A 19516-nucleotide genomic window follows, 5' to 3' on the forward strand; every position below is an offset into this window, starting at 1 on the left:
TGAGCAATATGGAAATTAAATTGCAAAAGAAAATTTGCCCACCTCATTTGTTTGTCGGAAAGCTTGGTTTGCGTCATGAAATACTTGAGACTTTGGTGGTCGGTTCGTAGGATAAATGGAGTCCCCAATAGGTAGTGCTTCCATGTGTCTAGGGCATGTAGAACAGCTAAAAGCTCTTTCTCATAAATTCCCAAGACTCGTTCATCACTATTGAGCCTTCGGCTCTCATATGCTATGGCATGTCCTTCTTGAAGCAAAACCGCTCCAAGGCAATCACCACAAGCATCACATTGGACGTCAAATGGCTTTGAGAGATCCGGAAGCACGAGGACTGGTTGGGAAGTAAGCTTCTCTTTGAGTTTTTCAAAAGCATTTTGCTCCTTAGCAGTCCATACAAACTTAACGTTCTTCTTTGTTAAGTCGTGTAGTGGTCCTGCTACTTGAGAGAATTTTGCTATGAAGCGTCTATAGTATGCACACATACCAATAAAGCTTCTTAGCTCATGTAGATTCCTTGGGTTAGGCCATGATTTTATTACCTCTAACTTTGATGGATCCATACGAATACCATCGTGAGAGATAATATGACCTAGATATTGAATCTCTTGAAGGAAGAATTCACTTTTCTTTTGGTTGAGAAAAAGTTTGTTCTCCCTCAAGGCTTGAAAAATCACTTGGAGATGTTGCTTATGTTCCTCCAAAGACTTGGAGTAGATGATGATATCATCAAAGAACACTCCAGTGAATTTACGATACGGTCTAAAAATTTTCTCCATGAGACGATTGAAAGTAGCTGGTACATTAGTCAAGCCAAAAGGCATGACTAGATATTCATAAAGACCAAATGTTGTGCGAAACGCGGTCTTTAGGATATCTTCATCCACTATCCTTATTTGAGGATAGCCACTCTTAAGGTCAATCCTACTGAAGTAGGTAGAGCCTTGTAGCTTATCAAACAGATCTTCTACCCGAGGCACGGGAAATCTGTTTTTGATAGTGATATGGTTTAGTGCTCGATAGTCCACACACATACGGTATGTACCATCTTTCTTTTGCACTAAAAGGACTGGAGAACAAAAGGGAGAGGAACTAGGCCTCACCATCCCTTTGTCTACCAATTCCTGTACTTGCCTCATAATCTTCTCTTGTTGAGCTTGTGAGACTCGATAAGGAGGTTTGTTAGGCGGTGAGCTTGCTGGAAGGAGCTCAATACGATGGTCATCATCCCTTTGTTTTGGAGGTAGGTCCATAGGGATATCATCGATGAACGCATCTTGGAATCCTTTTAGAAAAGTAGACAAGTCTAACTCTTCTTGATTCCTATCATTTTCATTTGATGAAACATTCTTAGCTTTTAGAGACTCTTTGACATAAATCATGTACGCAGAAACTGAGCTCTTCATTGATTTATCAAAAGAAAGAGGATTTACAAGTGGAATAGTGCGACCACGCTCACTAGCATCTATATACATGTTCTTTCCCTTGTAGGTGAAGTAAATTCTCCTTTCAGGGAACTTCATGTTGGCAGCCATGCGATCAAACCATGGTGCCCCTAGGATAACATCCTGATGTTGGAGAGGAGAGATGAAGAAGTCTTCTTTGTCGACATAGCTTTGGACATGAAGCCTCAACTTCCCAATCAAGGTAGTAACGGAGGCTTGTTGTCCCTTGAAAGCTGCATCAGCTGTTACTATATCTCCCATCTCAAAAGCTTGAATGCCCAACTTGGTGGCCAACTCTATTGATATGAAGTTGAGAGTAGAGCCTGGGTCAAACAAGATGAAGGCATCATGCTCTCTTACCTTTCCCCACGCATAGGAAAGTGATGATCCTTTGCAATGAGAATCCTCTTTTGGAGCTTCGATGGTGGAAGCCCTAGGAGTCTCATTGCGAGTATTCTTCTTGGGGCAAGAACGATAGCCATGTCCTTGCTTCCCACACTTGAAACACTTATGGTCCTTGAGAAAAGCTTCAAGCTCTTCAGGAGAGAGTTTACTTTTACCTTTGTAAACTCCCTTCTCCTTGGACCGATTGTTGTTGTTGTTGTTGTTATTGTTGTTGTTGGAAGTGCCTTGGGAATTATTTTGAGCATTGGATCTCCCCTTTGCATCATTTTTATCTTTGTTTTCCATGGGCTTGACATTACGTCTAGCCCCTTGATGGAAATTGATGCGTGAAGCAACCATGCTGTGGTGGATTACTTCGGTAATAGTACCGGGCCGTTGAGAGTTGATGTATTCGGCCATCTCTTCAGGTAATCCCGCACAGAATTGTTGTCTTTGCTCGGCAAAGTCTATCTTTTGAAAAACAGTAGCTTTGAGATGTAAATCCCAAAACTTGTCTACATACTTGTTGATAGACTCATGAGAGAGAAGCTTCAAGCCGCGCCATTCGGTAAGAACTTTATCTTTAGTATCACTTGGAAGAAATTGCTTCATGATGGAAACTTGTAGAGTTTTCCATGTCTTTGGGGCTTCTTGATTGCCACGAAGGCTAGCCCACCATTGACGAGCTGATTTTTGGAAGTGCATAGCTACATGGCGTAGCTTGGAGGACTCTGTGAAGCCCTCGTCCCCAAAGGCCGCATCAAATTGCTGGATGAAGGCCAACACTTTGTCGGTAGCACCAAAGGTGCCATCGTAGGTCAGAAAAGAGATACTCTTTCCTCCCTCCTTGAACTTCTTTAGCTTTTGTGACCTTTGCCATGCAGGAAATGATTTGCGATGTCCTCCCCTCTTGTATTCTCTAGGAGAATAGCCATAACATTCATCGGAATGGAGGAAGGTGAAGAAGAAGGAGAAGAGGGTGACCTCTTCCTAGACCTTTTCTTCCTTTGTTTCCTCTCTTGCCTTTCAGAGTGATGAGGAGAAGGACTATGGGTTTCTCTTTTCCTCTTGGGAGGAGTAGGCGATCATCTAGACCGCCGTCTTCGTGGAGCCACATCTTTAGAAGAACTTAGACTGTCATTGCTTTCTTTCTCTTTGGATTCCTTCTCTCGAATGGGAGAGAGTCTTCTTTTGGAGGTCTCTTCAAGAGGCCTCCTAAGCTCTCTCTCCTCTGGGAGAGGAAGGGAAATTCCATAAGCACGAAGTTGTTGAGTAACTTCGGCTTGCAAAGCAGGGTTGCCCATAGCTTGTTGCAACCTAGTGACGAGATAATTCACAAACATGGGAGCATCATCATTAGCACCTTCATGTGCAAAATCAAAGCTATCAATGTTCATTCTACTCTCTTGATTATTGTCAGCCATGTTAACAAAATTTATGTTTATACTTAGTGTATGCTTTGGCAATACAAAACCTTAGTTGCCACTCCTCTTAGCCTTTGAAAATCGGCTCTTAAGTATCTACACCCACGGCTCAAAGTGGTTAATTATAGAGAGTAGAGGAGTAGGTCTAACATAGCAGAGTTGCCAAGGGCTAGCTCCTTTCGGACTTCTTATGGCTCAATAATGGTAAAGCCGTAGGCAAGTCTAACATGACTCCATTATTAAGTCCAAAGCTCCCGAGGTGTGCACCATCCCCCACATAGTGGGCTTAACAAAACCGATATTGGATCCCAGTTCCACTTACTCTATTATAATTAACAACATCAACCATTTATAGGCTACTTAAGGACCTCTCTTCTTAAGCAAGAAAAGAGAAATCAAATGCTCTGATACCAATGTAATGGAATTTGCCTATTCAATTTGAGAGTAGCGGACTTTAATGAGAGTACTTTCAAGAAATGATTTTGTGAGCATAGCGGGTAGACATAATTGAAGATAGCAACATAATTATAGCAATTAGTTAACTTGGCATGGACAATACTTTTGCAAGAGAGAGAATTTAGAGAACATGACAACAGTTGAGGACCGGATTTATGTGGAGCCGGTCCCCCCTCCAATAGGCATTTCTATTATGATTTCTCCCATAAAGAGAGACTTGTTACAATACATTCTTTGTGTTCCTTGTGACCTAGGTGAAGCAATGAAGATGGAAAGCTTCATGCATCACCATCATAGCATAACCTAAACTTGAAGAAAGCTTTAACTATACCAAGCCTCAGTCCCAAGACCTCAAACACCTTCGAAGGTGGAGAGAGCTAGCAGGGAATGAGGGTAGGGAAGAGGAAGAAGAGACATTTCATACGAGAAAGAGCTAGTTCCTCACTTATCATAACTCTTGTGCTAGCATACATAATAGCATAGTAATGAAGAAGAAATAGATGGCAAGCTCAAGCATTGAAGCATGGCTCTTGGATTGATTTGCACTCCATAGCCAAGAGTGTTGGTGTAGGTTCTCAACCTCTACTTGCTTGGAGAAAGAGAGGGAGCTCTTGCACTTTGCATAGTACACAATGAGAGTGTTTGTGAGTGTGTGTGGGTGAGTATAGCCCCTAAGCACCCCCCTAGCTTGCTTGGGTCGACCCCCCCTTGTAGCTCCTGCTTGAAGCTCATTGGACCCCTCAAGGCCCAGCCAATCACAAGCATGAGCCATTACAAGCAACATGGGTAGCCTTGGGACAAGTGTCCCCCTTTCCCCTTTGAGAGAGAGAACTTGATAAATGAAAAATAAATTAATTAAATATCCTAAATTATCATTGGACCCCTTGGGTGGCCAACCAATAGGCTTTAGGCACACCATGAGGGCAACATGGGAAGGAACTTGACCAGTGTCCTTGCTGCCTCTTCAAGCTGGGGCTTCCCTTGTGTGTGTGTGTGTGTGTGTGTGTGTGTGTGTGTGTGTGTGTGTGTGTGTGTGTGTGTGTGTGTGTGTGTGTGTGTGTGTGTGTGTGTGTGTTCTCTCTCATCCCCCCCCCCCCCCCCTTGTAGGCTCGCCCCCCTCCTTGTAGGGATATTTTTGACTTTGGATGAGCAAGCCCCTTAGTCATCAAGCATGACTAAGCACTTGAAGTAGTGGGTGTTCCCACAAGCATCTCAGGCAAGCTTCTCAAGGCACCTCAAGCACCTTAATCATGCACCAAGTCAAGCACCTCAAGCATGGAGCTAGTCAAGCACCTCAAGAATCTTAATCAAGCACCTCAAGCATGACAAGCACCTCAAGCAAGACAAGCACCTCAAGCACGACAAGCACCTCGAGCACGACAAGCACCTCGAGCTTGGGCCTGGTTCGCACCTCAAGCTCAGCCCTAGCTTACCTAAGGTCAAAGGACTTTTACACACATTATTGGAGGTCTTCAATGAAGCTAACCCTAAGGTCTTATGCTCCATTGGCTAGCCTTGCTCTTGATAGACCATCTCCCATTTGGGCCCCTTTACTATTGGCCCCGTGTTGAGATAGATCTATAAGCACATATCTATATCTTAACACTTGTTCCCATTTATTCTCCCACATTAAGTGATCAATTTAATATGAGAAAATCATTTGGGTTAGTTAGATATTAGATTTTATGACAAGCCCCCATCCAACACGGGGCTTCAAGCTCAAAAGTTTTTTGCCACAGCCTTGTGAGGGCGCCCTAGATATCCTCCTACTAATCCATCCTCCCCAAGTGTGGCTAAGGTGCTCTAGTAGAGCCTCCTTAGGTAAGCTACACAAGGCCTGCTAGTTGCCAAAATTGCAAGCCAAGCTAGTTGCTAAATCGGATCTCAGGCACTCAAGGACCCCGCCTGCTAGGGGATGTTAGGAAATAAGACGTAGCTAAATAGATTTTTGAGTAGATTACTTAATGGAGAGAGATAGATTTCACTCACAAGAGATTATAGAGTAGAGAGAGAGAGAGAGAGAGAGAGTATACACACGATATACGTAGTTCACCCAATGTGGGCTATGTCCACGGGAAAGCAGCCACTCAATGGCTTTAGCACTTCAAAAGAAGAAGTAGTTTACAAAGGGATTAAACCCTTAATAGAGCTCCCTCCTTGCTTTACTCTCACCACCTCACACTCACCTTGTTGCATCAACTTCACACTCTGAAATGTGTGTAAAAATGGCCTCCTTTTATAGGCCAAAAGGGCTGCCCTCTCTTATGGGAGGCAGCCATCTGTAGCCGCCCTTGTGCGAATAAGTCCAAATCGGACCCTCCAATCCGCCCATGTGTGGCCGCCCTTGAGAAGACAAGTCCGCTTTTGAATTCGGCCATCGGCCACACCGGCCATTGACTTCCGACCACCGGCCAACTAACCAGTTGTTTTTCGACCACTTTTCGGCCGCTGTCCGGCCATAATATTCCGGCGAAAAGGAATATTCCAACGAGGGGAAAAAAAAGTCTCAGGGGCGGAGGTCCCTGAGGCCCCTAAAGTTGCCCCTGATTCTTGTCCGTGAAAATTTTGGTTTCCGGTGAGTGATTTTCCTTCACGCATGATGGCTTCTCCTCATAATGGGGGCCTTACAAATGTGCGCTTTTACCACAGAAAATTACAAGGGTAAATCAGGCTCCATACTTAACAATCTCCCACTTGGAGACTGATCTCCAAACCAAACCTGTGACTACTTTCCATCCTTGCTTCTTATCCTTGAATGCCGATTGAAGATGAGCAAAAGCTCAACTTCTCCTTGTTGACCACCTTTGTAAACATGTCTGCAGGATTTTCACTTGTATGCACCTTTCCTAGCTTTAGCTGTCCCTCTTCCAAAAGAGTGCGCATGAAGTGATATCTCACCTCAATGTGCTTTGTCCTTGAATGAAAGGCTGAGTTCTTCGCAAGATAGATAGCGCTTTGGCTATCACTGTACAAGACACAATTGTCTTGTTTGAATCCAAGCTCTTCTAAGAATCTGTGAAGCCACAGAATTTCTTTGCTTGCCTCCGTCATTGCTACATACTCTGCTTCCGTGGTAGAAAGTGAAACCACTTTCTGCAGCTTTGAAGCCTAGCTTACTGCTGTGCCTCCAACCGTGAACACATAGCCAGTAGTGCTCCTTCGAGTATCTTTGTCACCTGCCATATCTGCGTCAGCATACCCTTCTAGAAAAATATCAGTTCCTCCAAAATACAAAGCATTTGTTGTTGTCCCTTTTAGATACCTAAGTATCCACTTCACAGCTTTCCAGTGATCTTTACCTGGGTTGTCCATGAACCTACTCACAACTCCCACTGCATGTGAAATGTCTGGCCTTGTCCAGACCATAGCATACATTAGAGAACCTACCGCTGCAGCATATGGAACTTTAGACATATAAGCTATCTCCTCTTGTGTCTTTGGACACATATCCTTCGTTAGTTTAAAATGACCAGCCAAAGGTGTAGAAACTGGTTTTGCATTTTTCATTGAAAACCTTTCTAGTACCTTCTTGATGTAATCTTCTTGAGATAGCTTTATTGTCTTCTTCGTTCTGTCCCTTGATATTTTCATACCAAGTATCCTCTTTGCAGCACCTAAATCTTTCATTGAAAAAGATTTAGATAGCTCCTCTTTTAGGTCTTTGATGTCCTACATGTTAGCACTTGCAATCAGCATGTCATCAACATACAACATTAGGATGATGAACTACCCATCTTCCAAATTCTTTGTATAGAAGCAGTGATCCGAGTTGCATCTTGTGAATCCATGATCCAACATCCATCGATTAAACTTCAAGTACCATTGTCTTGATGCTTTCTTTAAACCATACAAGCTCTTCTTTAACCTACAAACCATTTTCTCCTTACCTTTTACTTCACACCCCTTTGGTTGAAGCATGTAGATTTCCTCCTCTAAGTCACCGTGAGGGAATGCCGTATTTACATCCATTTGCTCGAGATTTAGATCATGAGCAGCCACAAGACTTAAGACAAGCCTAATTGAGTTCATTTTTACAACAGGAGAAAATATTTCATTGAAGTCAATACCTTTCTTTTGAGAAAAACCTTTTACCACAAGCCTAGACTTGTACCTTTTCTTCCCACCTTCTTCTTCCTTCAGCTTGTACACCCATTTGTTTTGAAGTGCCCGCTTACCTTTAGGCAACTCAACCAACTCCCATGTTTGGTTGCGATGTAGTGAGTCCATCTCCACTTGCATGCTCTTTGTCCATTCTTCTTTGGATTCATGTTGCATAGCTTCTTCGTATGATTTCGGCTCTCGAGAATCTGAGATCAAGAGATGGTTGAAGGAAGGAACAAACCTTTCTGGAGGTCTACTTACTCTTGTAGATATTCGGGGAATAGGTTGAGGTTCCTCATTTGGTTGACGTTGTTGCACATTGTCACCGTTTGCAGTCCTTGAGTCTTCACCGTCCTCAAGCTCCATGTACTCATCATCTGTTTCTTTTGTTTGTTTTCTTTCCAAGTAATCTTTGTACATATTTTGTTCGTTAAAAATTACATCCCTACTCCTTAAGATTTTACCATCTTCAGGATTCCATAGGTGATACCCAAAGTCACCTTCTCCATAGCCAATGAAGAAACACTTTTTGGACTTTGCATCTAGCTTTGATCTTAGGATTCTATCTATGTGCATGAAAGCCTCACACCCAAACACTTTGAGAAATGCATAATTCACCGGTTTACCTGTCCATGCCTCTTCTGGAACTCCCCCATCCAATGCCGTTGAGGGTGACCGGTTGATTAAGTACGCAGACGTACTTACAGCTTCCACCCAAAGCTCAAGCGGTAGGCCTGCATGTAGCCGCATGCTTCGTGCTCACTCCATGATTGTCCTGTTCATCCTTTCCAAAATACCATTTTTTTGAGGTGTCCTTCGGGTTGTCCTTTGCCCCCGAATGCCATTGCTAGCACAAAATCTTTCAAAAGCTTGGCTACAATATTCACCTCCATTGTCGGATCTGAGGCATTTAACCTTGGTACCTGTTTCATTCTCCACAAAGGCTTTCCACCTTTGAAATATGGAAAATACATCAGATTTATTCTTCATGACATAAACCCATGTTTTTCTAGTCGCATCGTCTATGAATGTTACATAGTACAATGAGCCACCAAGTGATGGTGTACTTGCAGGACCTCAAACATCAGAATGAACCAACTCAAGTTTTTATTTTTTCTTTCATTTCCTGATTTTTGAAATTTTACCCTCTTTTGTTTACCATAAACACAATCTTCACAGAACTCTAAGTCCACTTCTTTCAAACCTGGTAGAAGCTTCTTTGTTTGAAGGATTTGCATTCCTTTGGCACTCATATGCCCAAGTCGGTAGTGCCACACCGCACTGTTTGTTGCACAAGTTGAAGGTTGCGTGCTAACAGTACACAAGTAAAGTGTACTGACTTTTTCTCCCTTGGCAACCACCAAAGATCCCTTTGAGATCTTCCACCGTTTGTTTCCGAATGCAATGTTGTGACCTTCATCGTCCAATTGTCCTGTAGAGATCAAATTTTTGCAAAGAGAAGGAACATGCCTAACATCTTTAAGCTTCCATTCATTTCCATTAGCAGTTTTGACAGAAACTGTACCTTTGCCGACAATCTCACAAGCTTCATCATCTCCCAAGTATACATACCCAAAATTACCTTTGGTGTAGTCTTGGAAATGTTTCTTGTGTGGTGTTGCATGGAATGAAGCCCCGGAATCTACTATCCAGGAATTAGACACATTGTCTAATGAGAGAATTAGAGCATCTTGCTCTACTTTACCTGCCACATTGGCCTCCGATGTTGGCTTGTTGGCTTGAGACTCTGTCTCCTTCTTCTTCTTGGACCAGCAATCCTTCTTGACGTGGCCCTTCTTGCCGCAGTTCCAACATTCAAGAACTGACTTTGTGCGTGACTTGCTCCGCCTTGAGCGATCACGACCCTTTTGGTTTTTGAACCTCTCCTTAGGCATTCCTCTTGTTTCCACTGACAGTGCAGCACTTGATGATTCTCCTGTACTTCTCCTTCGTATTTCCTCGCTTAGGAGAACACCCACAACATCATCAAACTTAAGAGTATTTGTGCCAGAAATAGAATTACTTACAGCCATCACAAGGCTGTCCCAACTATCCGGTAGAGATGATAGTATAAGGAGAGCTCGCACTTCGTCATCAAAATTGATTTTCACCGATCGAAGTTGACTTATGTTTGTGTTAAAGTCATTTAGGTGTTCTGCAACTGAACCATTCTCTGTCATCTTTAGATTGAACAAGCGCTTCATAAGAAATACCTTATTGGATGCCGATGGTTTCTCGTAGAAGTCGTCAAGTGACTTCATCAAGTCCTCCGTGGTCTTCATCTCCGAAACATTGAAGGCCACCATTGACGCCAACCTTAACCGGATTGTTCCCAGTGCCTTTCGATCAAGGACAATCCATGCTTCATCTACCATTGTTGCAGGATTCTTCGCAAGACCACCCAGTGGCAAATAGAGGTCCTTCTGGTAGAGATAGTCTTCAATCTGCATCTTCCAATGTTGGTAGTTTTTGCCGTTGAACTTCTCAATCTTGAAGGAATCCTTTCCTTGAGATAATTTAGCTACGAGAAAACCTTGCTCTGATACCAGTTGTTAGGAAATAAGACGTAGCTAAATAGATTTTTGAGTAGATTACTTAATGGAGAGAGATAGATTTCACACACAAGAGATTATAGAGTAGAGAGAGAGAGAGAGAGAGAGAGTATACACACGATATATGTGGTTCACCCAATGTGGGCTACATCCACGGGAAAGCAGCCACTCAATGGCTTTAGCACTTCAAAAGCAGAAGTAGTTTACAAAGGGATTAAACCCTTAATAGAGCTCCCGCCTTGCTTCACTCTCACCACCTCACACTCACCTTGTTGCATCAACTTCACACTCTGAAATGTGTGTAGAAATGGCCTCCTTTTATAGGCCAAAAGGGCTGCCCTCTCTTATGATAGGCAGCCATCTGTAGCCGCCCTTGTGCGAATAAGTCCAAATCGGACCCTCCAATCCGCCCATGTGTGGCCGCCCTTGAGAAGACAAGTCCGCTTTTGAATTCGACCACCGGCCATTGAATTCGGCCACCGGCCACACCGGCCATTGACTTCCGACCACCGGCCACCGGCCAACCAACCGGTTGTTTTCCAACCACTTTCCGGCCGTCGTCCGGCCATAATATTCCGGCGAGGGAAAAAAAAGTCTCGGGGGCCCTAAAGTTGCCCCTGATTCTTGTCCGTGAAAATTTTGGTTTCCGGTGAGTGATTTTCTTTCACGCGTGATGGCTTCTCTTCATAATGGGGGCCTTACAAATGTGCGCCTTTACCACAGAAAATTACAAGGGTAAATCAGGCTCCATACTTAACAGGGGAGCCCTGGCATGGATCCTATGTCCAAGGAGCTCCTTCCACAACTCAGCGCCCAAGAGAAGTCTACAAACAATAAGCTTCCCAGTAGGGCTCTACTCTGACCAGCTAGATTGATAGGTCCAAGCCCCTTTTGTTGGGGAAGAGTAACAATTGACCAAGCCACCTTGGCTTTAGATAATTGGCCATCTTACCCATACCAAAGGAAGCTTTTGATCAGCCTCTAGAACTGGCCATTACAAGAGCTAGAGAAATCCAACACAATATGAAGTACCATAGCCTCGCCAAGAGAACTTGGTTGGCTTGCAGCACTCTCCCTAGCAGAGAGAGGCATCCCAAGCTCCAATACAAAATCTTCTTCTAAATGGTAAGAAGAATGGGGGCTAACTGCTACTCTGGATCCAAATCAAGTCCAACTTGGCATCCCAAATATTGCACTGCAGTACCCAGCAAAATCAATCGAAAGCCAAGATCCAGGCTCCAAATTGAGGTGAGAGCTTGACTCATCCAAAAGGTAGCAGTCTTGTGCCAATTGATCAGTGCCCCTCAACCTCACAAAACACTTGTAGGGCTTGATCTATTCTCTGAAGATTGGCCTCTTGGCCATGCAAGTAAAACTCTTGTGTCAATTGCAAACTCCGAGTCTAGAAGCTCATCCCCCCAAATCGAGAGCTGAAGTCCGCGCCAAGATTTGGCCTCTTAATTGGGGTGGAGCTTCATGGATCCCTTGAGGCCTCACAAAACACTTGTAGTGCCTGCTCTATCCTCTAGAGATTGGCCTCTTGGTTTTGCAAGTAAAGTCCCGTGTCATTTGAAAACTTTGAGTCTAGAAGCTCCTCCCCCCAAATTGGGAGCTAAAGTACGCGTAGTCCTACCTTTTCCACAATCAAAGACATATTCATAGTCTCAGCAAAGAAGAGGAAAAGGAAAGGCACAAGGGGTCACCCTTGCCTCATAGATCTAGTGATCTCAATGCTTGGCCTTGGCCCCTTGCCATCAACACCTGCTGCGAGTTGTCGAGTACAGTGCGGCCATATGTTAGGTGCAGCGGAATGAATGTTTGCGTTTTGCTCAAGATGAGTGCTCCGAATTGTGCTCAAGGTTCCTTTTGTTCTTATGGAGGTAGAGCCTTCCGTTCTTAATGAGAGAGTGCTATGATCACAAACAAGTGAATGGACACTGTGCGTGCAAGTGTATGAGACTGAGAGATAGAGAGAGAAGAGAGATATGACACCAGAGACGTTGTAAAATAAACCCTCCTCCGAAGGCCCCACTCTCGTCGGCGAGAGTATGATTGGACAATCTGGTACAATGGGAATGCATGAGACTAATGCAATTCTAGGCTATGTCGGTGATGACGACGAGGACGACGAGACCTACCTAAGGGCTGAAATCTGCAATCTTTCTACTGCTGTCCAAAAACGCTATGGGCTGAAATCTGCGACTAGTCCAAAAACGCTGATTCTGGGACTGTTTCTGTGGGTCTTTGACGCTCAAAATCTGCAGGTTTAGGGATGAAAACTGAGGTTCTTAAAGGCTGAATCTGATGGTCTATCCGGGCTGAATCTGCTACTTCTTTTGGGGCTGATCTACAAGTCTTTCTACTGCTGAAAATCGGTGAAGGCTGAAATCTGCAAATGTGGAGCTCTTCAAAAACGCTAGGGCTGCATATTTCTGCAAAAACGCTAGCTGTGTCTGCTTCTTCTGGCGATGAATGCTGATGCAAAAACGCTATGCACTGGGGTCTCCTGGCGATGGCAAGCTGATGCAAAATGCTAGGATCTGGGAGGTATGGCGATGACCCTCTTGATGGAAACGCCAAGGTGCTGAGTCCTTTGCTTGAAGGGGAGACCACCAAGTTCTTGTTGGAGAAGTTGTCTGCTGAGCTTGGCTCCTGTTGCCTCTTCTACCAAATAGTGCTAGTCTAGCTTTGCTTATATACAAACTTACTCAATTTGCCCTACCTACGTTCCAACAAAAGTCACTTAAAAATAATAAGTGAAAAATGTCAAAAATAGGGAAAATAGGCTAAATGCACTGGAAAATTCCCCTGAAGGATTCTGATGGATTCTGATGGGAATGTTTATGATCATGTTGTGTGCAACCAGAGCATATGCATCTACACTAAATGACTGGCATGCACAGTCTACGAATAGACTCACAAAAAGTGTCAGATCACTTATAATCGAGACTGACTGGACTGACTGAACCTGATCATGATGTAGCTTGTCCACAGACACATAGGGTTGGATGTGTCACATGACATCCCCTCCTTTTCAAAGTGAGGTACTGGTACCGAACTGTATGGCGTCGAGGGAGATCGTCAATAGCATCCGGAATCCTGGAAGGGACTCTTCGTCGGCCCACTCTGATATGTGGGTCGTGCGGTACTTGAACTTCATAAAGGTCTGCAACGCTTGCTTCTTTGGGCCGCGCCAAAAGCGACCCTTACCTAGGGGTTTGCCATATTCAATCATCGACTCCCTAAATTTGTAATAGCACATTTTGTACCTGCACAAAAGACACAATAAATGATATAAAATTACAAAGAAGACATATAGATTTACATGCTCAACATCTCCAACAAAATTCAAAATATCATATAAGCATTCTACGCAAGGATCCTCCTAAAAAAAGTACAGCCCACATCAAGATCACCTACTTGCACGTTTTTTGCAATACACCTTAGTCACAGATGCCCATCCAATCTTTGGCTTGCTTGGAGCAACAAGCAACTTGTGTAATACTTGCCCTCCCTGGAAGATTTAGCTTCAGTTTCTTGACACATCCTTGTATAAGTATGCAGCAAGGGCTAATCACCATGTCGTAGTCTGTTAGGAAATATCACGTAGCTAAGTAGATAATTGAGTAGATTACTTAATGGAGAGAGATAATTTTCACACACAAGAGATTATAGAGTAGAGAGAGAGAGAGAGAGAGAGAGTACACACGATAGACGTGGTTCACCCAATATGGGCTACGTCCACGGGAAAGCAGCCACTCAATGGCTTTAGTACTTCAAAACAAGAAGTAGATTACAAAGGGTTATACCCTTTCGGAGCTCCCGCCTTGCTTCACTCTCACCACCTCACGTCAACTTCACAATGCTTCACAATCCATTTTTGTGTGTAGAAGAAACCTCTTTTTATAGGCCAAAAGGGCTACCCTCTCTCATGAGAGGCAGCCATGTGTAGCCAGCCGCCCTTGTGTAGATAAGTCTAAATCGGACCCTCCAATCCGCCCATGTGTGGCCGCCCGTGAGAAGACAAGTCCTCCTTTGAAATCGGTCACCAGCCATTGAATTCGACCATCAGCCACCGGCCATTGACATCTGATGACCACCGACCACCAGTCATTGACTGCCGGCTACCGGCCAACCGGCCAGTCATTTTTCGACCACTTTCCGGCCGTCGTCCGACCATAATATTCTCGCAAAAAGGAATATTTTGGTGAATCCAATCTCGAGTACCCGTGGACATTTTGGTTTTCGACGAGTGATTTTTCTTCACGCGCGATGGCTTCTCCTCATGATGGGGGCCTTACAAATGTGTGTTTTTAATACAAAAAATTAGAAGGGATAAATCAGGCTCCATACTTAACATAATCATGCTCAGGTAACTCTTTTTGAATATTGCCCATGACAAACAAATGCCACTCTTCATAACTCTGCTCATCATCACAAAACCAATATACTTTGAACTTGTCCCCAAACTGTGGTGCCTTCTTCCGTGTAAAACTTTAGTGTCAACATTGAAAACCAAGACTGAGGGGGGATCATCTGTTAGCTTTCCTAGATGGTTATGCATGGGATGCTCAAAAGCTTGCCGAAGAGAATTTATGAGATAAAAGGCCTCTGATGTTGAGAACTCATTATTGGAAGAAGAAGGAGCAATCCCTTTCGTGTTGAATTTCTCCAAAGAAGAGCTTCGAGTGCCATGATACAATCTCGCTATTTTCTCCTCTTCCTCAATAGCTTTATACATAACTTCCACACTTTCATCTACACTTCCATGACACATGAAAGCAAAGGGCCTCTGCGCAAGAGTCTGAGCCCTCTTGCCTTTATCACTAGAACTCTTTGGAGGGGTCTTGAAAGCAGGGAGATCCACATTGACAATTGTCATCTGCTGAAAAGGAAACCCTCTAGAAGAATGTGTGGTAACAATGGAACCTTCTCCCCTCCCTCCCCTTCTCCCATCACCTCCCATGCCCTCACGACTAGGCATCCTTCCATCTTCACCACCAGGAGGCAACCTTGCGGAGCTTTCCTCCTCATCTTGCTTTCTTTGTTTGCACCTGCGCCTTGTGACCATCGTCCATTGGCCATCACCTGCACCTCCTTCATTCACACCGCCATCTGTAGGTCTTTCTTCCACACAAACCCCAAAGAAATTCTTTAGCGTCCCATCCAGTGGCACCACATAGGCCTTAACAATGTCATCCAAGATGGTTTGTGCAAGTGCAACCTTGCCGCGTCGAAGGGCATATCACCTCCAAGGGAAAAAAATGTCAATCACTGCAAGCTCTCTTTGACTACATCAACCAAAGCAGAAGAGAAAAATATGCGCAAGAAAGGAAGTAGATCACCCTATGTAGTTGCAGGGAAAGGATTAATCACACCGATGTTGTCCATGTCTGCTATACTGCAAGCACATTCTACAGCATATGGAATGTGCTTGTAGCGGACATGGACAACATCAGTGCGATCAATCCTTTCCCTGTAACTACACAGGGTGATCTACTTCCTTTCTTGCGCAAATTTTTCTCTTCTACTTTGGTTGATGTAGTTGAAGAGAGCTTGCAGCGATTGGAATTTTCTTTCCTTGGAGGTGAGTATGCCCTTTAATGTGGCAAGGTTGCACTTGCACAAACCATCTTGGATGACATTGTTAAGGCCCATGCGGTGTCACTAGACGAGGTGCTGAAGAATTTCTTTGGGGAAGAATTTCTTTGGGGTTTGTGTGGAAGAAAGACCTACAGATGGCGATGTGAATGAAGGAGGTGCAGGTGATGGCCAATGGACGATGGTTACAAGGCGCAGGCACAAACAAAGAAAGGAGAATGAGGAGGAAAGCTCGGCAAGGTTGCCTCGTGGTGGTGAAGATGGAAGGATGCTTGGTCGTGAGGGCATGGGAGGTGATGGCAGAAGGGGAGGGAGGGGAGGAGGTTCCATTGTTACCACACATTCTTTCAGAGGGTTTCCTTTTCAGTAGATGACAGTCGTCGATGTGGATCTCCCTGCTTTCAAGACCCCTCCAAAGAGTTCTAGTGATAAAGGCAAGAGGGCTCAGACACTTGCGCAGAGGTTCTTTGCTTTCATGTGTCATGGAAGTGTAGATGAAAGTGTGGAAGCTATGTATAACCCTATTGAGGAAGAGGAGAAAATAGTGAGATTGTATCATGGCACTCAAAGCTCTTCTTTGGAGAAATTCAACAGGAAAGGGATTGCTCCTTCTTCTTTCAATAATGAGTTCTCAGCATCAGAGTACTTTTATCTCACAAATTCTCTTTAGCAAGATTTTGAGCATCCCATGCATAACCATCTAGGAAAGCTAACAGATGATCCCCCCTCACTCTTAGTTTTCAATGTTGACACCAAAGTTTAACATGTGGAGAAGGCACCACAGTTTCGGGACAAGTTCAAAGTATATTGATTTTGTTATGATGATGAAGAGAGTTATGAAGAGTGGCATTTGTTTGTCATTGGAAATCTTCAAAAAGAGTTACCTGAGCATGACTATGACATGGTGATCGGCCCTTGTTGCATACCTAGACAAGGAGGTGTCAAGAAACTGGAGCTGAATCTTCCAGGAGGGGCGAATCTTACACAAGTTGCTTGTTGCTCCAAGCAAGCCAGAGATTGGATGGGCAGTTGTGTGCCTAAGGTGTATTGCAAGTAGCATGCAAGTAGGTGATCTTGATGTGGGCTGCACTTTTTTTAGGAGGATCCTTGGGAACAATGCTTTTATGATATTTTGAATTTTGTTGGAGATGTTGAGCATGTAAATGTATATGTCGTCCAACACAGAGTTAATTGCAATGCTGGGTAATGAATACAAGTGCTTTGTGTGTGCATAATATGAATTTTGATCATTCACTTTGGGTTTTTCCTCCTCTTCCTAGCGCTCCAATTGTGTGTGTAGAATGGTTGTGATCACTTCCTCCTTTTCTTCTACAACTTTCCAACTCTGGCAAGTTCCTGAGCTATGGTGTCAGTAGAATACAAATTCTCATCATTTAACTACCCTTTGCTCGTGACGTTCTTAAAGCCATTGGATTTTGCAGTTCAAGCGGGCACTATATTATGTGATGTTTTTGATGGACATGGCTCATATGGCCTTCTTGTTGCACGCAGGGTGCACGACTTACTTCCACAAAAGCTAGCATCTTGTTGGCAATCCACGTATACATTTGTTAATGATGGAAAAAGCTGTTGGTGATCCTCAATTGATCACAGCTTGGAAAGAGTCATTTGTGAAAGCCCACAAGCTTATGGAAAGGGAGCTTTTAGTACATGATGAAATTGAGTGTGTTTCTAGTGGAACAACCGCAGTCATGTTGGTGAAGCAGGTATTAGTTCGCTGCAATTGAGTTGCAGAGCCTCGGTTATTTTAATCTCGACCTTACATGAAATCTTATCATTTTGTTTTATAGGGCAATGACATGTACATTGGAAATATTGGAGACTCCAGGACAGTATTGGGGATGACACGGATGACAATTCTTTAATGCCCTTGCAGCTTACTATTGATTTAAAGCCCAGTTTACCAAGTAATCTATTCGACTTTCACACGATCTTAAGGAAAAAAATTAGCCTGTGTCTAAACATTGAAGCTGCTTGAAGGAGTAGTGATGTTTCTTTGAATCAGTACAGTGGTATATGTAATAGTCTTATAGCGGACATGCAGAGGAGAGCCAAACGGGCCAAAGGAAAGAGATCCCACTTAGAAAGGGATTCCAATGAGGAGTCAAACTCTTCTTATCATTTCGAAGAGGATGACCCAGAGGTTGCCCATGAAAAATCACAAGCTTCAGCAAGGGAACGAGAAGAAACAGCCCAGATGCCTCAACAACAATGGATGTTGATGAAGCTATGGCCTACTGGGAAGCTATGACCTGCATATGTTCTACGCAGATGAAGTGGAGGAAACAGAACAACATTCACAGCCTCAACCTCCCATGGAAGAAGGACCTGCACAAGCAAAACCAGCAAAGCCTCAACCTCCCACAGAGCATATACTCGCACAAGTAGAACCTGTGGAGCCAAGAGATGAGCCTACTACGTCGGGATTAGCCAAAGATAAGGGCAAGGCCATCGACACTGATATGCAAGATGTTGTGATACCAGTGAAGATGAGCTACATACACTCACCAAGCAGTCGATTGCCAGCTTTGCTAAGGTCTTCCAAGAAGCTCTAGACAAGGTGCACATAGAACAGGATAAGAATGAACAAATGGCGGAGCTACTAAAAGAGGTCATTGCCCACAATGACGCTCTCGAACTTCAATGCCAAGCCCAAAAACAGTGCTTGAAGCAAAAGAACTACTGCAAAAGCAATCTGATGAACTCACGTCCACACAAAAAGAGAACGAAGAGGCACATGCCAGAGTTCAAGCAGATGCGGAGTTCTTGGTCAAGGTAAAGAAAGAAACCTTGCAATTACAACAGAATAATGCCATATTGCTAGCAAAGTACAAGCAAAACAAAGAAATGCTACCAAGTCAGTTAGAAAACCATCGGGCATCTACTTCATCCTCGATACAACCTGCCAAGGAAGCACTAGACAAGCTAAACGAAGAATTGGCAGGAGAGAAGTTTCAATGGCAAACACTCTTAGTTTCCCACCTACAAGCTGTCTAGGAAAAAGACAACAAGATACGACAATTAGAGCTTGAATTAGAGAGCAGCTGCAAAGGCAAGAACCAACTCCAACAGAGGCAACAACGTCATCACCCAATCCTACGCCGGTGGGGGGAACCTCTACAGACATGCCACTAGAATACGATACAGCAGGCCCATCCTTCTCTCCACAACAAGAGTTGGATAATAACGGCAAGGCATACAAATAATGGGAGCAATTAATCATGGAGAGTCTAACGGCCACTTACGTCAAATCCGAGCAGCTAGATAAGTCATACTGCTACCCCCATCACTCCCATATCCTGTTCTAAAATGTCAAGTTAATCTAAAAAGGAAAAAACTAGAGCCTGAGATTGAGCCAGATGAAGCAGGGGTCTATGACCTGAAACGAATGCCAAGTGCTCAAATCCAAGACATGATTGAAAACAAGCAACCTGCATGGAGGCGAAGGTGGTTTGAAAACCGCCCAGAGGACAAAGCTTATTACTTACAAGCTCCTCAGTCCTTACAAGTCGACCCCGTGTACTGCCCTATCAGA

The 19516-nt window shown here is 44.0% G+C and overlaps 2 protein-coding genes and 1 pseudogene across 2 annotated transcripts; 2 read left to right on the top strand and 1 right to left on the bottom strand.

Moving 5' to 3' along the window:
- Positions 1 to 14699: 14699 nt before the first annotated feature.
- Positions 14700 to 15750, bottom strand: LOC147430451 (uncharacterized; annotated as a pseudogene).
- A 54-nt stretch (positions 15751 to 15804) lies between these two features.
- LOC147430452 (uncharacterized) lies at positions 15805 to 16630 on the top strand. Its single transcript, XM_086494396.1, has 3 exons — positions 15805 to 15946; positions 16086 to 16253; positions 16338 to 16630. The coding sequence occupies exons 1-3, from the start codon at positions 15805 to 15807 to the stop codon at positions 16628 to 16630; spliced, it is 603 nt and encodes a 200-aa protein (XP_086350522.1).
- A 1510-nt stretch (positions 16631 to 18140) lies between these two features.
- Positions 18141 to 18546, top strand: LOC147430453 (uncharacterized). Its single transcript, XM_086493731.1, has one exon. It carries the CDS (start codon positions 18240 to 18242, stop codon positions 18534 to 18536), a length of 297 nt encoding a protein of 98 aa, XP_086349857.1. The 5' UTR covers positions 18141 to 18239; the 3' UTR covers positions 18537 to 18546.
- The last annotated feature ends 970 nt before the right edge of the window (positions 18547 to 19516 follow it).

Source organism: Adiantum capillus-veneris, chromosome 21 (genome assembly GCF_014529385.1).
Source record: "Adiantum capillus-veneris isolate H3 chromosome 21, ASM1452938v2, whole genome shotgun sequence".
NCBI lineage: Eukaryota > Viridiplantae > Streptophyta > Polypodiopsida > Polypodiales > Pteridaceae > Adiantum > Adiantum capillus-veneris.